The 19,690-nt window shown below is 42.9% G+C and overlaps 2 protein-coding genes across 6 annotated transcripts in view; one reads left to right on the top strand and one right to left on the bottom strand.

Moving 5' to 3' along the window:
* The window catches only part of esama (endothelial cell adhesion molecule a), a 210,537-nt gene that overhangs the window by 84,678 nt on the left and 106,169 nt on the right, over positions 1 to 19,690 (bottom strand). The window lies entirely within an intron of this gene.
* robo3 (roundabout, axon guidance receptor, homolog 3 (Drosophila)) overlaps positions 2,853 to 19,690 on the top strand; it is a 159,090-nt gene continuing 142,252 nt past the window's right edge. The window contains exon 1 of one of the 5 annotated variants that reach the window (XM_074612058.1): positions 2,853 to 3,270. In XM_074612058.1, coding sequence (XP_074468159.1) covers positions 3,117 to 3,270 — 154 coding nt within the window. In that variant the 5' untranslated portion in view covers positions 2,853 to 3,116. The remainder of the gene's footprint in view (positions 3,271 to 19,690) is intronic. The other 4 variants (XM_074612050.1, XM_074612052.1, XM_074612051.1 and 1 more) reach the window with 4 other exon arrangements.

The following is a 19,690-nucleotide window of genomic DNA, read 5'->3' as shown; positions in this document are numbered from 1 at the left end:
CATAATAATTATTATTATTATAATATTAATAAAATAATAATAATAATAATTATTATTATAATAGACTTGTTAAAATTGTATTAACGGGCGGGGTCAAAATAAAATAATTACTATTGATGCTTTATTTGAAACCAGACCTGTGTGGGAATGTTTCAACTCATAATGATCATCATAGCGAGACAAAGACATCCCTCCAACAGGATGTCGACCATAATGACCCGTCTGCATCCATCTCTGCATTGTCATTTGTATGAAAGGCCAACCAGTCGGTGTGCCGCCATTCATCCCTCCGTTTGATGGATTTGCATGAAATTAGGTTTCATGGTTCAGACAGAGGTCCTCACGTCGCTGACAAAAGCACCTCCGACCAAACAAAAAGGGTCACCATGCAGCTGTTCTAATCTGTCGTCACACTTCGTTAGCAAATCACGACTTATTAAATGAAATCAAATTCAACAAGTGTCATTACAGACTCATGCTGTTATTGTTACTCTCACTGTTATGCTGCACCACACCAACACTGTGGTGATTGAAATGTATATATAATGTTACACCTGTGCACATAGATAAAAGCACAGAAGCCTGGACTTAAATGTATTTATCTATACTTTAACTGACAGTGTATTCACGCTGGTGATGATGGCCGATTGCAGGCGGAGGAGAGTCTTCACTGAGAATGATGAGTGGCTGAGGAGAGGAACCAGGGAGCATGCAATCATACACACATCTTTGTAGTGGCACTTCAGAGCGGCCTCATTATGGCTGAAAGAAAAGAAAAGAGCAATTTGATATTTAAGGTAATGCAACAACAATATTTCCTTCTGTGTTTCTTCTAACATCTTGTTATCAGGTGATGGCAGTGCTGTGAATATTCCTTATTTTCTTTCATTGCAGTATCCAGGTTCAGGTCTGTGCTGAAACACTGAAAACAAACGTGTTCTCTCCGTACCTGCTCGTGTCTATAACCTGTAATACACATAAACTCTTCCCACACTATATGGCTTTAAATAGGGGAGAGTGTGGAGCGAGGCCTTCCTCTCTTAGACTGCTAATGATCCTGCTGAAGACCTGGCTGTGGAGGTGGATAGTCTGCTCTTGAGGAGATTGATTGAAGACTTACTGTGAGTGAGTGTGCATACGCGTGAGAGAATTTCTGAGTCACTGAAGAAGTGCTGCAGTCCTGCTGTTTCATCTACGCACACAGAGTCCAAACTGACATCAACCTCCATCAAAGTTTACATAAGACAGCGAAGATGCAGACCACTAAACTGTCAAAGTAACGGAGCGTTAGTGAGATTAGCAGTTGTAAATGTAAGTCAGTAAAACATGAGGTGATCATCATTTACTAAATGAACATCATGCTGTATTGAAGAAGACTTGATGTTTACAATGTTTACTGAGGTAATAAACCTTCACATCTTCTCACATTACTAGAACACTAAAAGCACATCCACCTGATCAGATGAGATGACATGACTCTCACAGCAGCTATTGATCGTACACACAACTCGCCCTCCTTCCATACCGTGCCCATATTGTACGCCCATTAGCGCCGGATGTGCGGATGGAGCTGGCACACATTCCCCATGAATGGAAGACCCTCTGAAATGAGGGGTGGTTGTGGCGGTGGGGAGGGACTCCAGGAATAGGGCACGGGATAGGGGTCGTCACGGCAACTTTGTCGACGGGCTGGCTCCCATTGTCCCAGTGATGAAGCAGGAGGACAAGGTCCTGATGGGGGACGGGCATCGTTAATAGGAGTCACACTGAGGCTGTCAGCGGGGCGTCCGGGCGCCACATGCGACCACACCGCTTATGATCGCACGTGCATGTCATTGATAGATATGTAGACTATGCATTAGAGCTATAGCATGCTTGAGCATGATTGAAGGTATGCGGGTAAATGTGTTTCATCCATATGCACACGCACACATGCACACACACACACACACACACACACACACTACAATCTGTTAAATAAACAGACAGAGTCATGGCATGTTTAGTAGCTCATAACGGAGCTAATGGTGCACTGTGTTTCTCTATTTTACAGATGAGAAATTAATATTATGGCGTTAAATAGCAACCATCCTCTGCTTCTGTTTGAACCCATTTGAAGATACTTTTCTTGGACTACAAAATAAATCCAAATACATTTCTTTGGCATTTTGCTTAGTCTAAAAGCACAAAGTTGTTTTTTGCTGTGAAAGCAAGGAGTGAAATGTTCAGGTTTCTTTTGCAGCAGCATCATCAAGCTGTATTCTGGCACAGAACTTCTAATATAAAGTACAAGCAGCTTTTTCCAAAGACAAATCGACTCTGATCCTTTTTGACGTAAAGTCCAGTTTGAGGCTTTGAGGCTGACAAAGGAGGATTTGGAAGCCCTCTTTTCCGTGAAGATACTGACATGCAATGTGTTTTCAGAAAGTGTGACAGTAGGGTGAGATTGTGTAGTTTATGGATAAGACAGTGACAGTACGTCTCTTCTCCACCGCCCTCATTCAGAGCCTCCTGGGATGCTTATTAATGTAATAATTAAACATTTATTGCCAACAGCACCTGCTCTCTCTCTCTCTACCTCTCTCGCTCCCTCCTCTGGACCCCCGGGACCCCATCACAGAGAGGGAGAGGGAGGAGAGCAGGAGAGGGAGGGAGGGAGAGACAGGAGGAGCCAGAGGGAGGGGTTGGAGAGTGGAGAGCAGCAAATCCGAAGGCGTCATCATCACACTGCTGGATTCTTTTACACCAGCGAGAGGCTGTTTTTTTGTGTGGTGGCAGGACAGCGTGTGAAGTTATGTGATCCCAGAACAAAAGAAACAAGGAGGAAGGAACAATCCGATGCTGGGAAGGAACTGGAGGGAATCCCAGCGAGGGGGCCCCCGAACCCACTCTGACATCTACAGCACACTCAGCAACTAAACTTCATCACTTTGAATTCACATTTTCATCCAGATTTTGCAGAATTTTTTGAAAATGTTTTGAAATATTTGAATCAAGTTGGGATCACAAGAACATCTCTTTAAGTCTTCTTAACACAGAGTGTGCAAAGGAGATTAAGCTGGACACACTTTTAACAGGACAGAGTGAGAGACAGTGAAACCTCCGGGTCCCTCAAGATGCTGCGCTATCTGATCAAGACCCTGCTGCAGATGAACCTGTTCACCGACACCATCCGGAACCCGTCCAACGGCACCGATCCGTTCTTCAACGGCTCCCTGCCCTCCTTCAACGGCTCCCTGCTCGACTGGGCAAACTTCACCGGCTTCAACGGTAAGCGCTGCGGGGAATTTGCTTTTTGCACGCTCTCCTCCGTCCGCCCCTCTGTTTAACATCCCATTGGTTCGTCTTTTACCCTCTTTCCCTCCTGGCAGTCTGATGCAAGAGGACACATATGGCTTCTTGAGAAAGACTGAAAACACTTACAAGGGGCATGTCTTTTGTGATGGTAATGTGGAGTATAGAGCCGGGGAGGGAGCTGAAAGGGGAAAGTGGAAGGAGTTGTCATGGGAGTCAATCTGAGATGAATGGGTGTTTGAAATCAGACGAGGTGCTTGTGACAGCTTCCAAATGTAAGATCTGCTGCTCTCCGACCAGATATAACATGCATAATGAGGCTATCCGAGAACGTATGATGACAGCTGATTATAGTGTTTAAGGAAAGACTCATGATGCCACATTAAGAAGGCTGAATTGATTCAACTGAGAATGATCAGAATACTTGGCAGCCATTGGATAAACTTCTTAATCAGGTCGTTCCTGTCCGTCTACAGCCGTGACTGGTGTCCTTGAGCAGAATCACTGCTCGCCTCAGCGGATGACGGCAGCACACTGGGATCACACGCTTGTCAGAGTGTTTCGTGGGCTGTGAGTAAAATGTGACAGAGAGACAGTATCGCCCAATAACACGGTCCGTCCTGCAGAAAGCATGAGCTCTGTTAAATGAAGCTGTCTGCTGTCAGGGCACGACGGACCAGAGCTGTCACATCGCCTTAACTTTCTGCCGCTGGGCTCTCCGTCAGAGATGGAGCAGCTCAGTCTCACTCGTCTCTGTTCTCCTCCAGAGGGGATTCATAAAACAGCCTTGTTGTTAATGGTTTGTTTTTACTGGTTCTGCACAGGCTTATTAACACGCTGTAATGAGCTGGCCCTGCTGCGCTCTGCTCTAACGACAGGGCTGTATATATATATATATGTACATAGGTGTGTGTGTGTGTGTGTGTGTGTGTGTGTTTGTAGTATAGGGCAGAGTTAAGTCAACAGATCACCTTGATGTCTGCTATAATGAGCACCCAAGCTTTGTCTCCATGTCAGTGCATACCAATGAAATCTGCATTCAGCCACACACACACTCACACACACACACTCACACACACACACACACACACACACACACACACACGCACGCACACACACATAGAATGACACCTTATTTCCTTTCGTCTCTCTTCCTTCCTTCCTCCCTCCCTTCTACCTTCATTTCTTTCTTTTCCATTTCAATTCCGAGCTGGTTTCTAAAAAAACATCCAGCTGCTTCCCAGCTTGTGTCCATCGACTGATGGTTAAGAGCCAGTGAGAGGGTTATTGTGTGTGTGTGTGTGTGTGTGTGTGCGTGTAGGGAATTGGTGTGTATTTTGTCACAGAGGGGAGTCAGGTTTGCCTTTTGATGAGAGGACATGGATGTGAAGGGTAGATTTGCTTCCCTCCCTCCCTGTACTGATAACCAGCTCTCAGCAGCAGTCATGTCGTCCGTATCAATAATGCCGAGTTTATAGCTCCTCTTTCATTGCCCTCACACTTCTATTTCTTTCTCTCAGTTCATCCCTCCTCTCATCCACCAGCTCTAATGGAGTGTAGATTGAGCGTGGTGTTCACTGTGAAGATCTATAGCAGCCTGATGAGAAAGTAAGCATGGAGAGGAGGAGGAGGAGGAACAATGAATCTATCGGGAGGAACGCTGTGTGCATGTGGTTCATATTCGGTGACATCTCTCCCTATAGAGCGCCCACTAACCGAATCTCCTCCCGACAATCTTTAGCAAGGCATCGACACATTCAGGGCGTTTAGAGGAAGACGGGGTGGATGTAATAGTTCTACTAATCAGTGATCAATGAGATAAAGTGTCCATTGTAAACTGCTGTGAAGGAAATGGATTGATAAGGACAAACACTGATATCTAACTTTCCACCTGCTACAGGAATCAATATGTCTTCACAAAAAAGTATATTTTACTCAGACAAAAGGTTCTTTGTCATCTTAGCCCAGATTTGGATTGATACCCCCCACATTACTATTTATTTTTTGCCATAATAGAGATGTATTTCACCAGCTATTATGTGCTGATTCATCAGTGGGATGTGGGGGGGTAGCTGGTCAAACCGTGGGTATCCAGGCGAGAAGCTCGATAGCGAGGCAGTGGGCGGACAGCTTGTGTGGGTCGACCTGGAGCTCAGAGGGAGGCTCAATGGGAAAATCAATGTGGCCCGATAACCAATTTAGGAAATAATGGACAATTCACTCAAACACAGCACTCTAGTGGACTGCTGGGGCCCGGCGAGTTTATCTATTAGTTCTCTCAGTTGTAGACCTCCTCTCTTCCTTTATCTCACCCTCTCTGTTTTCACTATTGACACTTTCTTTAGGCACTTGTGTGCTGTGATCGATGCACGGCTGCCGACTGTTACCTGTTTATAACTGACCTTCACGTTAGTCACAAGTTAAGGTTGATTATTAATCTGACAAAGGCAAAATGAAGAGAAAATATTATTATTTAAAATGCTATTTTTATAAATTTTTGTCAGTTCATTGACATCTTTACTTCCCAGAAAGAAAATACACAATGGATAGAGAGAATTTTGCATTTTATTAAAGCTACTACGAGGAACTTTCACGTGCACCAGAGTCCCTTTAGAAAACCTCTCATTTTACTGCAGCAGAGTCCGACAGTCTGCCTCCGCTCAGTCCTGGTTCTGGTTCTCCCGTGCCTCCATTCCCTCCAGCGGGCCCAGCAATACGGCCTGGGCCTCCAGCAGCGTGATGTCGGTGTTGGCTCCCAGCGTGGACCGGCAGAGAAGCAAGGTGAAGCCAGAGGAGGACCCGGGTCTGGGTCTGTCCACGGTGGGCTGGTCGCTGGAGTTTGAGCTGAAGGAGTTTCTGGTGAACCTGTAAATCGTTTCGTCTGATTTTGCGAGGAATTGGATCCGATGATTAAGGCATTAAGAATAGCTATATAGAAACAGCCAACCTTCTCTCTGATGGACTCGTTGACTGATGTAGGTCTTATAGAGGCATCAGTGTTAAATGAAACCAGTTGTGTTTCTGTTTGTATGATTTAAAAGCATTTTGAATACAGCAGTAGACGCGACAGCTCGGTCTCCCCACCCACACATCCTCCTCTCACACACTGGATGCAACTACTGACTGTGGAGATACATTCATAATCCATAAGAGACTGCAGAATCAATATGTGCCCCTTGGGGAACAGGTGCACTTGCCAGAAACACAAAGATATTTAGCTTGTGAATAGATATCAAGTATTTAAATAGAAGCGCACAAAGAGAAGCATCGACCAAGATGTATTTGCCCTCATTAGAGTGGCTGCTGTGTAATCAATACGACTTCAGGTCAAGTCCGTCTTTTTGATTCTCAAGATGTAAATTAAGGAGAGAGGAAATTATTAAAAGCTGTTGATAGTGTTGTATTTGAAGTGTGTATGATGAGGTTCTCAGATAAACTTGTGGTTCTGATATTATAAGCCCAAGTTGTGATGTGGTGTGTGTGTGTGTGTGTGTGTGTGTGTGTGTGTGTGTTTGTATTGTAATTTATGGGCGCTAATGCAGCCATTTGTCCCTTCATGGGGGTCAAGTGGGCTCCCCTTTGCTCTATTCACCATAAATCTGCCAGGGAGTGTTTGTGTGTGGACATATTTCCTGGCTAATTACTTCTAAATATTTCAATATGCAAATCCTATAAAAGTACCCCCCCCCCCCCCACCCCCGACCTCCAACACCAACCATTTGATTTGTGCAGAACAGAAGCAGCGCTGCCTGCAGAATCTTTATCAGTGCAAATGGAGCCCGTTCTGTTTGCACACTGCCGGAGACGCGTTGAATTCAAAAAGAGTTTTTCTCTTGGAACTACAGACGGAAGGCAACCACCATGGTGCCCTGACGCCCATCAGGAGCTCTGAGAGGAGGGTTAAACTTCCTTTACCCTTCCCACCTTTATGGTGGCTGTTACTGCTACTAATGGTGCTGACTGTCAATCTGGAGCTGTGTGAATCCAGCGAGGACCTGCAGAGGGCTCTGGACCTAAAGCACACAATGTAAAGATGGAGAAGAAGGTGACATAAAGAGCAACAGTTCACATTGCTTCTCACTAGCTCCACTCCATCCTCGCTGCTGTAGTCCTCATTTATTCACTGGGAAGAGCCGACTAGTACAGATGCATTATTAATAGAGTTCTAGGGAGCGTTTGGGAAGGCAAACATCTTTATTCATAGCCCGAGCCAAAGCGCTGGGAACCACCAGTTGTCTCCCCCTCGTACTCACCTCAGCCTGTTCTCTGCCAACCATTAGCCAAGCGTGGCCTCTCTCAGTAACTCACATCACAGAAAGGCGTGGATGCACAAAACGCACTGAGATGCACTATAATTCAAAGTCACCAGGAATACGGGCGCAAATACTGTTTCACCTCTGGACCTTCCTACTTCCTGTCAAAGCTCGCCTTGACCAGCGTGACGTCTGGATCATTAGACGTGACCTTTCTCAGCGCGCTGGTGCTGATGCTGATGCTGGCGCTGGCGGTGTGGCCACGGCTGGGACTTTGTAGTCGGCTCAAAAGAGAATGTCTGATGGCCGGGGAGGGCTCAGTAGCGGCCAGACTAACTATGGTGGAGGGATTTGAACCCCCTCCTGCACTGATGGCATCCAGCCAAAACAAACCCATTATTGTGGTAGGGGAGGGGTCGGCTTGGTGATGCACTCCTCCATGACGCTCAGTGGTTCTGTTTTTGTTGCAATCCCTTCATGGTTGATTAGATCCAATATGAATCAATGATCACTGAGCAGCTCGCATTTATGACATTTATCAAAAAGTGTGTTGACGTGTTAATCGAACACAAACCTGATGTTGACGGAGGAAGAGAATAGAAACAACCTGATGGTTTAAACTATCAGCACCACGTGGTCCATATAATCCTGTTGGTGCAGCTACTGCATGGACATTGTGGAAAAGTTCCATTTCAGGTGATTGGTGTAAAATTAACCATATTATATTGTCTGATATGTGAATGAAAATATCTCCATACAGGCAACAACATGACAAACACGGCTGACAGGCTGAATTCAGTGACTCGAATCAGGTGAGGCCACACCCTTAGTCTTAATATCATTTAAACGGGTGAGTTAACGTCTATGAGGATTGTCAGCCTCAAGTGGTCATTCGATGAACTGCAGTTTTTGGAACTTCCGCGTTGGCTTTACTGCTCAGTCTTGGAGGTTGCCGCTTGGCAGGCCTCTAGTCCAACCTCCAGTCCAACCTCCAGTCCAACCTCTAGTCCAACCTCTAGTCCAACCTCCAGTCTTTCATCAAAACAAAGCCACTTTTTTATTGTAGTCTGCAACCCGACCTGTTGCTCTTCACAGCAGAAGCAATTATGTCGAGAAAAATGAACGGATGAATTCAGTGATGAAGTGAAGTGGTGAGTAAAAACATGGCTAGGTCATCATGTCAAGTGAATCACAAATTTGCCTCGGGGGGCTTTACAATCTGAACAGGATACGACACCCTCTGTCCTTTAAAGTGCTTCCCTCTCAGGGAAAAAATGGAAGAAACCTCAGTAAGAGCAACAGATAGAGCCAGAGCACCACGACCTCCTCCTCCTCCTCATCATCATCATCATCATCATCATCATCATCATCATCATCATCATCATCATCATTAGGCAAACAGCCAACAATAATAAACCAAATCAAAGCAACAGTGGAGATGAGAAAAGTAAACCCTCCTCATATTCTTAGTCATTTGGTCAAACAAAGATGACATCATGTTGTTCTTATTGGACACTTTCAGAAATCCTCTCCTCTGTCCGTCCCTCTCTCCTCTCTTCTTCATCACTGGTGCTACACTTCATCTGTTTTCCATTCATCCTGCATTATTCCGGTATCCTCCCTCCATCTCCATCTCCATTGGCCCACCCCTTCTATCTTTCTCACTTCAGTTTGGTTGTAATTCACTTCAGTTTTATCAGCTTCTTGGCTGCTGCATAAACATCACTGTCACATTGAGTGATTTCACAACCAAAAGAAAAGCTAGTGAACACCTTTTGAATTTGTGTTTGTGTATGACAGCATCTTGTTAATGAAGGATCTGAGTCGCTGCATATTCACCTCTTCTCCACCCATTCTGTGCTCCTTCACCTTATCCTTCCCCACCACCCACATCTGTGCCACCCATCAGCTTTCCCATTAAGAAGCCTCCTCACTCTCTTCCAGTAGAGGATGAATAACATCAGGCGGTCCTCGGCAGCTCAGCGGTCCAGCTAGGAGCCCAATTACCATCAGATCATCTCGACACGTTTTCAGCTGCTATGAGCTGGAGCCTCCCCACCACGGTTTCCATCAAGCATCCCGATAAGCTTATCATCCACTGTTTCACTTTAAAAGCCCCAATTTGCAGCTACAGCACGAGGTCTTCTGTTCCATCTGACTTGAATGGACCGTTTGAGCATTTGCTATCCAAATATAAGTTTCACATCAGTCTTTTGAGATTATAAAAGTTATGTAGATTGAGTAAATTTGGATTTTTCCCCAAAAACTATATGCAGATCGCAAATTAATCACACATTTTTTATCTGTTCTAAATGAACCTTAAAGGGAGATCAGTCAAGCATTTAATTCTCTTATCAACATGGGAGTGGACAAATATGCTGCTTTATGTAAATGTATGTATATATTTATTATTGTAAATCAATGAACAACACAAAACAATGACAGATATTGATCCAGAAACCCTCACAGGTACTGCATTTAGCATAAAACAATATGCTCACATCATAACATGGCAAACTGCAGCCCAACAGGCAACAACAGCTGTCAGTGTGTCAGTGTGCTGACTTGACTATGACTTGCCCCAAACTGCATGTGATTATCATAAAGTGGGCATGTCTGTAAAGGGGAGACTCGTGGGTACCCATAGAACCCATTTACATTCACTGATCTGGAGGTCCGAGGTCAAGGGACCCCTTTGAACATGGACATGACAGTTTATCCTCTCCAAAAGTTATCATAAGTTTCGAGTGTTATTTAACCTCCTTCACTACAAGCTAGTATGACATGGTTGGTACCGGTGGATTCATCAGGTTTTCTAGTTTCATATGATACCAGTATCTGACTTTACTGCCGCCTTTTTTTTGGACATTTTCCGACATTTTTTTCCGTCATTTTTCAGACTTTTTTGGTACTTTTTTTCAACATTTCTTTTTACATTTTCAGACTCTTATTCTGACATTTTTTTGACATTTTTCTGACCTTTTTTTGGTAATGTTTTTGCCATTTTTGGGATATTTTTCGGACATTTTTCAGAATTTGTTTTGACATTATTCAGATTTTTGTTTTGACATTTTTTATATTTTTCAGACCTTTTATTTACGAACATTTTTCGAAAAAAAATTTCGGACATTTTTCAGACTCGTTCAGATATTTTCAGACTTTTAAGTGGGCATGTCTGTAAAGGGGAGACTCGTGGGTACCCATAGAACCCATTTACATTCACAAATCTCGAGGTCAGAGGTCAAGGGACCAGCTAGTATGCCATGGTTGGTACCAATGGATTCCTCTAGGTTTTCTAGTTTCATATGATACAAGTATCTTCACTTTAGCTTTAAAACTGAGCCCGCTACAACAACAAAATCGCAAGGTGTGTTAATGCGTTAAATTAGTGCCGTTAAAACTAATTTGTGTTATTATGGCGTTAACTTTGACAGTCCTAGCAGATAGATTTTGGATTGCTTCATGGCCAAAGCACTAATTTATCATGACAATAAAGATTCATTAACAGACTTTATTCTGCTTTTGTTCCAAGCAAAGAGACCTGTTGTGATGGACATTTTTTGCAGTGCGTTCCATGCTTACCCCCCCGTGTCTGAGATAATATGCAGAATTATGTACATAACCGAGCAGGAATGGAAATTAGGCAGCATCTGTGGTGGAGATGAACACTGGAGGGGAAGGAGGAGAGAGAGAGACGGACCAGAGATGCTACTTTGTAAGCAGGAGAGACTTCTGCAAATGCTAATAGCAGCTTGGACAATTGGATTTTTTCCAGGTGGTGAGCGCAGGCAGGCAGATTGGATGGTGATGAAGATATAAGACGGTGGTTAGATTTACTCACAAGGTGCATTATGGGGGCAGGGATTAGTGTCATGTATTTGCACAAAAGAAAATGTTATCCCTGAATCATAACTGTCAGCGTGACTCGTTCAATCTCCAGACTGTTTGTGTGAGGAAGAGATGAGAGGACGATAATGCAGCTTTGATCCTGCAGTTGACACAGGTATTGGAGTGAATGAGAATCACTTCAGAGACGGTACCGTTCAGTTTGAACTCATAGAGAAGCATCTCATCTTATTTGGTACTGAATGGCCATTTCAAAAAATTTTGGAAAATCAACATCGTCATTTTCTTTCATTCTCCTGGAGCATGTTTTTGTCTCCCTGCTACGGCGTACAGGTCTGTTCTCTAAATGAGCTCTCTGTTGAGATAGAAAATCATTTTAAATGTTACTGTATGTGCATATAAAGCGACAGTATTTCTATGAATACAGCCAAATCAAATCATTTCATTTTAAAGAGATTTGAACAAAGCAGAGAGAGACACACCGAACAACAGTATCATTGGTAATGTAATGCTGATTAACTGCCAGACAGCTGCCAGCAGCTTTCTATAAATGTCCTCTTATTTATGAATATGTTGAACCTCGGCTTGCTACCAAACCTCTCCTACCAGAGGAAAGCACAGTAGCGCGCCGACTAGCTGAGAAAATGACCTGCAAATGTCCACATCTGTCAGTTTAGTTGCTAAATGGTGAAGTCCACAGCTCTTTAATATCGCTACGGACAAAACGCTTTCTTTCTTTAACTTTAAAGCACATTTATTGACCAGCTGAACCAACACATTCTCACTACCAACTCCTTAAATACCGCCACCCGGGCAGCGCCCCTCGGCATCAGAGACCGACGCACGGGGGTTTCACTCTTGTGTTACTTTTAGACGGATTGGGGACGGTGTCCTTTCAAAATAAACTTCCGTTTTCACAGGAAGTTATAGGTTTAGGCAACACGACCACTTAGTTAGGATTAGGAAACAGTCGTGGTTGACGTTAACTTCACGTGACGAAAGACTGATGTGACAAAATAAGTCAACTTTACTTTCAGTTTCCCTCGGGACACGAACACGACACTCGGTCTCCCGGTTGAGAGTCTTGTGTTTGTTTGTTAGCTGAGATCATTGAAGCACTACATAGCACTATTAAACACATTATTCTGTAAATAAAACAGACCGCGGAGAAGCCTCATCTTATTAACCCTCATCCTACCGACTGGGGTTTGTCACATCTCACAGCTGCTTTTATTCTATCTATTATTATTCTATTCCTATCTATTTGTTCCTATAATGACTATATAACATTGTTTTCTGTTTTAATTAGTGCTTTTTAAAAAAGACAAATGGATTGAGGTTCTATAGGGGACCAAAAAGCTCCCAGTTCTGCCAACGCGGTTTTAATAAAAACGATTTAGGTGAGATTGGAGCAAATATCATTAAAACAAGTTATTTTTATAAAACAGTCGCTATATCCTGACAGTAGAACATGAAACAGGTAATCTGAAAAAAATCATGTTCCTCCGTGTCCTCCGGTGCTCCTAACGGGATCTGCAAGATTTCACAGACCGGAGGAAAACAAGCAGTCAGAGCTGATCTGAGGTCTGCTGTCCATCTTCCGTCTATAAGAGTCAATCACTTGTGATCAAACGGTGAAACTAGGCAGCGCTGATCAAATATGAATCAATATTCTGTTACGTTAATGTCTATTTCTCTCCTCAGATGTTCTCAGAAACATCTTTTAGTGTACGGTTTAGCTGGAAAATTAGAGAGTTTGTGACCGTGTTGAGATCTGTTGAGGAAATACCAAGCACCGCCCACCAGCCTTAGCACAGCCAATAAGAACGCTCTCTGTCTTCTTTCTTTAGATAACATTAATTACATAACTAATGATGTTTTGAGAAGAAACAAGTTAACATTTTGCTGTGATGGTTGTTTCTTACTGGTAGTTTATTAAGTCGTTATAGTCCTTGTATGTAGGATGACGGTTGATGCTCCCATACATTCTGCTTTTGATTTTTGTTTACGGCAATTACACAAATGTGTTAATGTGTTCAAGACATTAAAGATGCACAATGTTTAAATCAGTCACATCAACGCTTGCTTGCACACAGTCACTGCCTCCATAAATGATCCACTCTTCCTACTCTCAACAACTCCCTCTCCGGTATATTAAAGAGGCTGGCTGCTCTATTCATCCCACATACAAGGAGGAGGTCAATCAAAATGAGGGGTTAAGTGTGCCGATGACTCAGGGGTCACCAAGAGAGGTCGTGACCCTTAACCCGTCTACAACCCCCCCCGCCCCGAACCCTCCTAACATCTTAACTGAGTACATTGAGTGTGATGACACAGCCCCTTTGTTCATCACATCGGCCTCGTTGTTATTCCAATCAGTGTAATTAGGTGTCAGCGCCGTCCACTCCGCGGCACATCGTCGCATTACACATAGACGTATTTGAGTGCCATTCAGACATTGAACTTGAACTAAAGCAAGTCAGTATAAAGCATTGATGTACTTGATATAAAATGCTTGTGTCATTACTAAAACATTGCTCGCCTGAAGTCAGATGTTGCATCACAATTATGGACTAATGGCTAAATTTGTATTCGTAGCATTTTTATTTCTCTTCCAATCAGTTTTTGCTGAGACAAACGGAGTTAAAACAGACTGCTTTAAATTACAGCGTGAAGATGTGAAGTTCTTTATTATCATTATGTAAATTGATTTTAGTAGTTGGACTGTTGGTGCAGTAAAAATAATACTTGAATGAAAGGACTTGGTTATATTCTCCTTGAGACACCCACCAACAAAAAAACACACGCACGCCTATATGTCAATGTCAATATACAAATATGCACACAGGTGAAACGCCGTCTGTGTAAGCATGACAAATCTCTCTCCCCCACACACACACACACACACTGTAATACCTATATAGCTGTCTCCAAAATCCATTTCACATCACATCCCGCTGCCAATTATCTTCTGAATCCATCGGTGGGAAAGAAACATGCACTGACAAACCCTGCAGTGTCAACACGATTGGTCACGCATGCCCATGAATACTAAGATATAACAACAGAGTGATAAGAGCAGACTGTGGTGGCTTTGTGTCTATATACCATAACGTATGTTCTCCTTCTGTTACATTAGCTCATTAATAATGGGTGATCAGCACCGTTATGAGTGTTATGCTGAATTATTTCATTAAACGATCAAAATGATAATAAGAAAAAGCCTGTTTTGCTCCATCTTACTGTAAGACAGCTTTTTTATTTTATATTTTAATTGACCTCTGACGTCATTCCTGCTGAGCTCAGACAGCGCGGCCCTCTGCAGGATTCTTCCCTTTGTTCCCCTTGTTTTCTCTTTGCATCTAATTGTAGATGTCGGTAACACTTCATTTTAGAACGTCCGCAAGTTTCATGGTAATTAGGTGATAATTAGCAAGTTACCTATTTGAAACTTCTTTAGAATTACTGCCCAAATATTTAACTAAATTTTATAAAAAATTACTTTGTTGGTTGTCTTGACTTGGGACTTTTATTATTATTATATTCCGCTATTTCCCAATAGCTGGTAATTATTTAATACATTTCCAGGTAAAGAATACTAGTTAATTGATAATTGTAATAAATAATTGTCTTCTTTTGCTGTTGTCACCTGTTTCATTACCTCCGCCTGGTGAGACTTAGTGTCAGATAGGTCGTGGCCTTGGCGGAGGTCTCTGCTCTCTCATAGTTGACGATGTTTATGAGGAAATATGCCCTGAGCAGTGCCTGTCAGGTGATACATGCATATTGTACGCAGGTAAAATGCAGCCTACAGCAACGTGCAGCCTTTCCTTGCAACCATTCATTTTAAAGTATGATCTCACACCAACATGTGAGTAACTAGCTGTAGGTCACTGTTGTTAGTCACCGTTATTGATATTATAAGTAGGTCTCATAGCATATTGTAATAAAATCCCTGGTAACACTTCATTTTACACATTTCATGGTAATTATAGGTGATAATTAGCAAGTAACCTATTTGATATTTCTTTGGAATTACTGCCAAATTACCCCAATATTTACCTCAACATTTATCAAATATTACTTTGTTTGGCTGTCTTGACTTTGGACTTTTATTATTATTTTAATAAATATATATAATATATAAATAGCTGGTAATTTATTTAATACATTTTCAGAAAGAGAATACAAAGTTAATTGATATGTTTTATTTCCATGGCTGCTGATAAATAGATAATAATTAACAACTTTGAAATTTGTTATTGTAATTTCAAATAGGTTACTTGTTAATTATCACCTGTAATTACCATGCAATTTGCAGACCTTTAAAATGAAGTGTTACCTAGATGTCTAGATGGCTAAATCTCCCTTGGAAATGAATGCATTGATGATGCATGATGATTTAAAACTAGAAAGAAATGTTTTAAAACATCCATAAATACACTCTAGATGAATACATGAATTATAGTCGGCATACTGCAGCAATAACCCATCCATGGTATGATCTGTTCATTATTATTTAATGCATGATCTCAATCTATGCTTCAGTGTATCCGTCAGGCCGACATTGATTCATTAGCTGAGACTGTAAACGTGTGTGTTTGTTTGTGTGTCAGGAGGATACTACTCGTGGGCTGTAGCTGAAACAATCACTAGGCAATTACTGAATAAACACTAATTAATCAATAGAGTCAGTGTGTGCCCTATACCCTGACATCCCTTCACCCATCCTCATGCACACTAACAGACACACGTGCACGAGGCAAACAGAAGCCCAGAAGTTGACTTTGAGGGAATAATTCACTTCTCTCCTCTTTGTCCGTTTACTCTCTTCCGTCTTCCGTCTGCCTCCAGATGAACAACGCAGAGCGGTCGTGACTGAAGCTCACTTTTGATTGTAAATGTAATTATGTGCTTCCAGTAATGTTTGCAGAATATTCTAATTTTGACATTTGTGATAATGTCGCCTGCGTGCGTAGGTCGAAGCCACGATTCAGTCAGTCAAATGTGAAAGTCTTACTTTGGGCTAATTAAAGTAGAAAGTGAGAAATGCCACTTTGATTAAATTTTGATTTGATTTAATTGCGTGGAAACACAGAAGAAGGATGACGTTAGTTATATTATTATCAATCATTGTACAAACATAGACTGTATATGAGAAGTGGACGTAGTCACCGTGGCGTCACCCGTTGGTTCGTTGACTTCGGTTTTGAAGCCTCGAGTTCAGCATTTTGGTCGTCACCATCTTTATATTTTGGAACCAGAAGAGACAGGAGAGGGTGGAGCTTACGCCGCTTCTCGGAGCCGATAACAATCCACGTAGATCCCGGTGATCGGGACATGTCCGCCGGTATGTTGCGTGTCCTTTGAAAGTCACTTGTAACGGCGGTACTGTGCTGTATCTGACGTTGATGAAGTCTTTATGTCTACACACATACTCTACCTGAAAAAACTCGACAAGCAAATCCAGCATTCACACAAATAAGCACCAAACTAGGAGGCGTAGAGTCGCTGCACTGACGAGCGCCGCTAACTTGAAACCACCAGCAACGGCAACTGATAGATTGTACACTGTATCACGGTTCTACGATCTCGCTGTAAAGGCAGAATGAGAGACGTTTTAATCGTTCACGATCTAATATCGACATATCGCACACCCCTAGGGAGGAGCTAAGTACAACTGGACGCTGAATAAGACGTTTTTTGGCGACAAAAATGTTGCCCTTAACTTTGATGAAGTGAAAACACAATGTGAAAGGGTTAAAGTTCCAAGACGAAAACACGGACAACGCCGTGGTAGCGACCTCATCCCAACTCGTCACATACTGAGGCTTTGTCAGACTCCTCTGTGTAACTTATCGGTTGCAGTAAACACGTGCTTAATGTTGAATTAAACAAGAACACTTGCTTAGGTTCAGGCAACAAAACCACTTCAACTCTGTTCTGGATGAAAGCCTTGTGTTTGTTGAACACGTCCACCTCCTCTTCCCACCCGCCCGTTGTGTCTCTTTCACTAGTGAAACTATACGTCATTGTAGCTAATAGAAAGTCCGGTGCGTCTCCTACCACCGCTAAAGGCTGCTTTGTGTGGCGGTGTCGGACGCTTACAAAGCCTCGGTATTTGACGCCCTGGGAATGAAAATGAACTCACAAGGTAGCCCCGCCCTAAAGCATCCCCTGCTTTATGGTCTATCTGACTCTAAATGAGACCATAATCTACTAAATGAACATCATGCTGTGTTGAAGAAGACTTGAAACTAGAGATTGAGACCATAAACTCATGTTTACAATGTTTACTGAGGTAATAAATCAAGTGAGAAGTAGGCTCATTTTCTCATAGACTTCTATACAACCAGACTTCTTTTAGCAACCAGAGGAGTCGCCCCCTGCTGGCTGTTTGCAGGTTTAAAGCACTTCTCAGACCCGGCGGTTGCTGCCTGTGTACATGCAACAACAGATTAGCATGCTACTCTGATTGTCTGTCATCTCCCTTTGCCTTCGTTTCTATCTATAGCCTATACTGACAAAATGAGACACACACTTAAGTAAAAGAAATAAAACACAGCAACAGTTATCAGTCAGAAAAGTAAACCATTCCTGGATTGTTTTTTTTTTACACTTTAAATCTCAGGATAATGATGAAGATTATGATTAATATAAAAACAAACATTTCATTCATCAACTTGCAGACTTTAGTGGAATATCATCAAAATGCCACATTACAATAAATTCTGAATAATAATCACAATCAACTTCATTTATGTTGCTCTTTTTTTAAACAGGTTCCAAAGGGAATCAAACAATAATAATAAAAAAAACAACCACGTTAAAGTGTTTTTAAAAGATATTACTGATTTCAGCACTGTTCCACTGATCCACTGTTCTGACCACATAAAAAAGGAAACGTTTAACTCAGATTGCATACAGCGGTGTGCTCTTTATTTACATGCATATGCATTGTTCTTGCTTAATGTATTGCGATATAGTGAATCGTTACCTCTGTGTCATTATTGTATCACCACACTCTTGTCAGTCCTATCATGGATGTGGATGCTTTAGTTCAGGGGTCAGCTACCTTTACTATCAAAAGAGACGCAGGTTACTGACCGCTGCTTTAGGCAGAACCAAGGGGCTATAACCCCGACACTAAAAGAAGCAGAAACCTCTGGCCTAACATACTGAGAGATCATCCCAGAGTACACGGACTGAACGAGAGCTGAACAGAGGCAGGATGAAGATGGTGACAGCAGAGCAGTGTGACCACCAGCTCAGAGAGAGAGAAGTGACGGGAGGGTGTGGCGGGGGGGGCCACGGGGGCAACAAGGGAGACTGACATTTTCAGGCACTTTAATAAGTGTATTAAGATTGGCAGCTCTACTTGCCGCTCACCAGCCTGATTACCATAAAGCTATTTATTAGGCTGATTTCCCAGGCTGAGAGCAACAGAGACCGGGGAGCGGAGTGGAGGGGGGGGCGACGCCACGGGGGGACGGCTGGCAGCAGAAGGTTAAGGGCAAGTCGCCATGGAAACAGACCGCAAGGGTAGTGGATGGGAATAGTGGACGTCCATTTACAGGTGGAGGAGCGAGAGAGAACACGGGGTTAGAGGTCGGAGATGACTATTACTTCCACCGTGCACACTTTCAAATCAAGTTGCATTCAAGTTCAATGCTCTCCGGCTCTTACAGGTGGAGCTCGCTATTCATGCACGCATTTCACATGCAATTAGTCTCATTACGGCGGCTTGAATTGCACACAATTACGACCATAATCCATGTACACCCCCTCATACATGCATGAACACTTCCTGCAAGTCTTCATTAGCACTAATCAAGGTCCTGCTGCTGCCCACAGCGGGGGCCACGGACACCTCTTTGACTGCAGGCTTGTCCATGCTGCTCTTCATGCTCACATAATGCCGAGGCAAGAGAGAGAGAGCACAATGGTAAGTGTGTGTGCATGTGTGTGTGTGTGTGTGTGTGTGTGTGTGTGTGAGACAACCATTATTATAATCCCTCCAAATAGCTGTATACGGTGACATGGAGTGTAAATAGGCTGCTGTTGAGCAAAACCTGTACACACATAGCCACCGAGTCGGGGGGCGAAGACCATCGGAAATACAATTCTCCAAATGCAGTTCTATTTTCTAGCCATATGTTACGCTGCGTACTCCCTAATTACTGCTAGATGTGTTCCCTTCAGGGCCGTGGATACGTCGTTCATTCATTTATGAAGCAGTCTATAGGAATAGATAACTAGCGTACAAGGTCAGGTGGCTCATGAACATCATCATCTCC

This window comes from Sebastes fasciatus, chromosome 16, assembly GCF_043250625.1.
Source record: "Sebastes fasciatus isolate fSebFas1 chromosome 16, fSebFas1.pri, whole genome shotgun sequence".
NCBI lineage: Eukaryota > Metazoa > Chordata > Actinopteri > Perciformes > Sebastidae > Sebastes > Sebastes fasciatus.
Note: the sequence above shows the minus strand (reverse complement) of the source record. Positions and strands in the feature narration are given on the sequence as shown.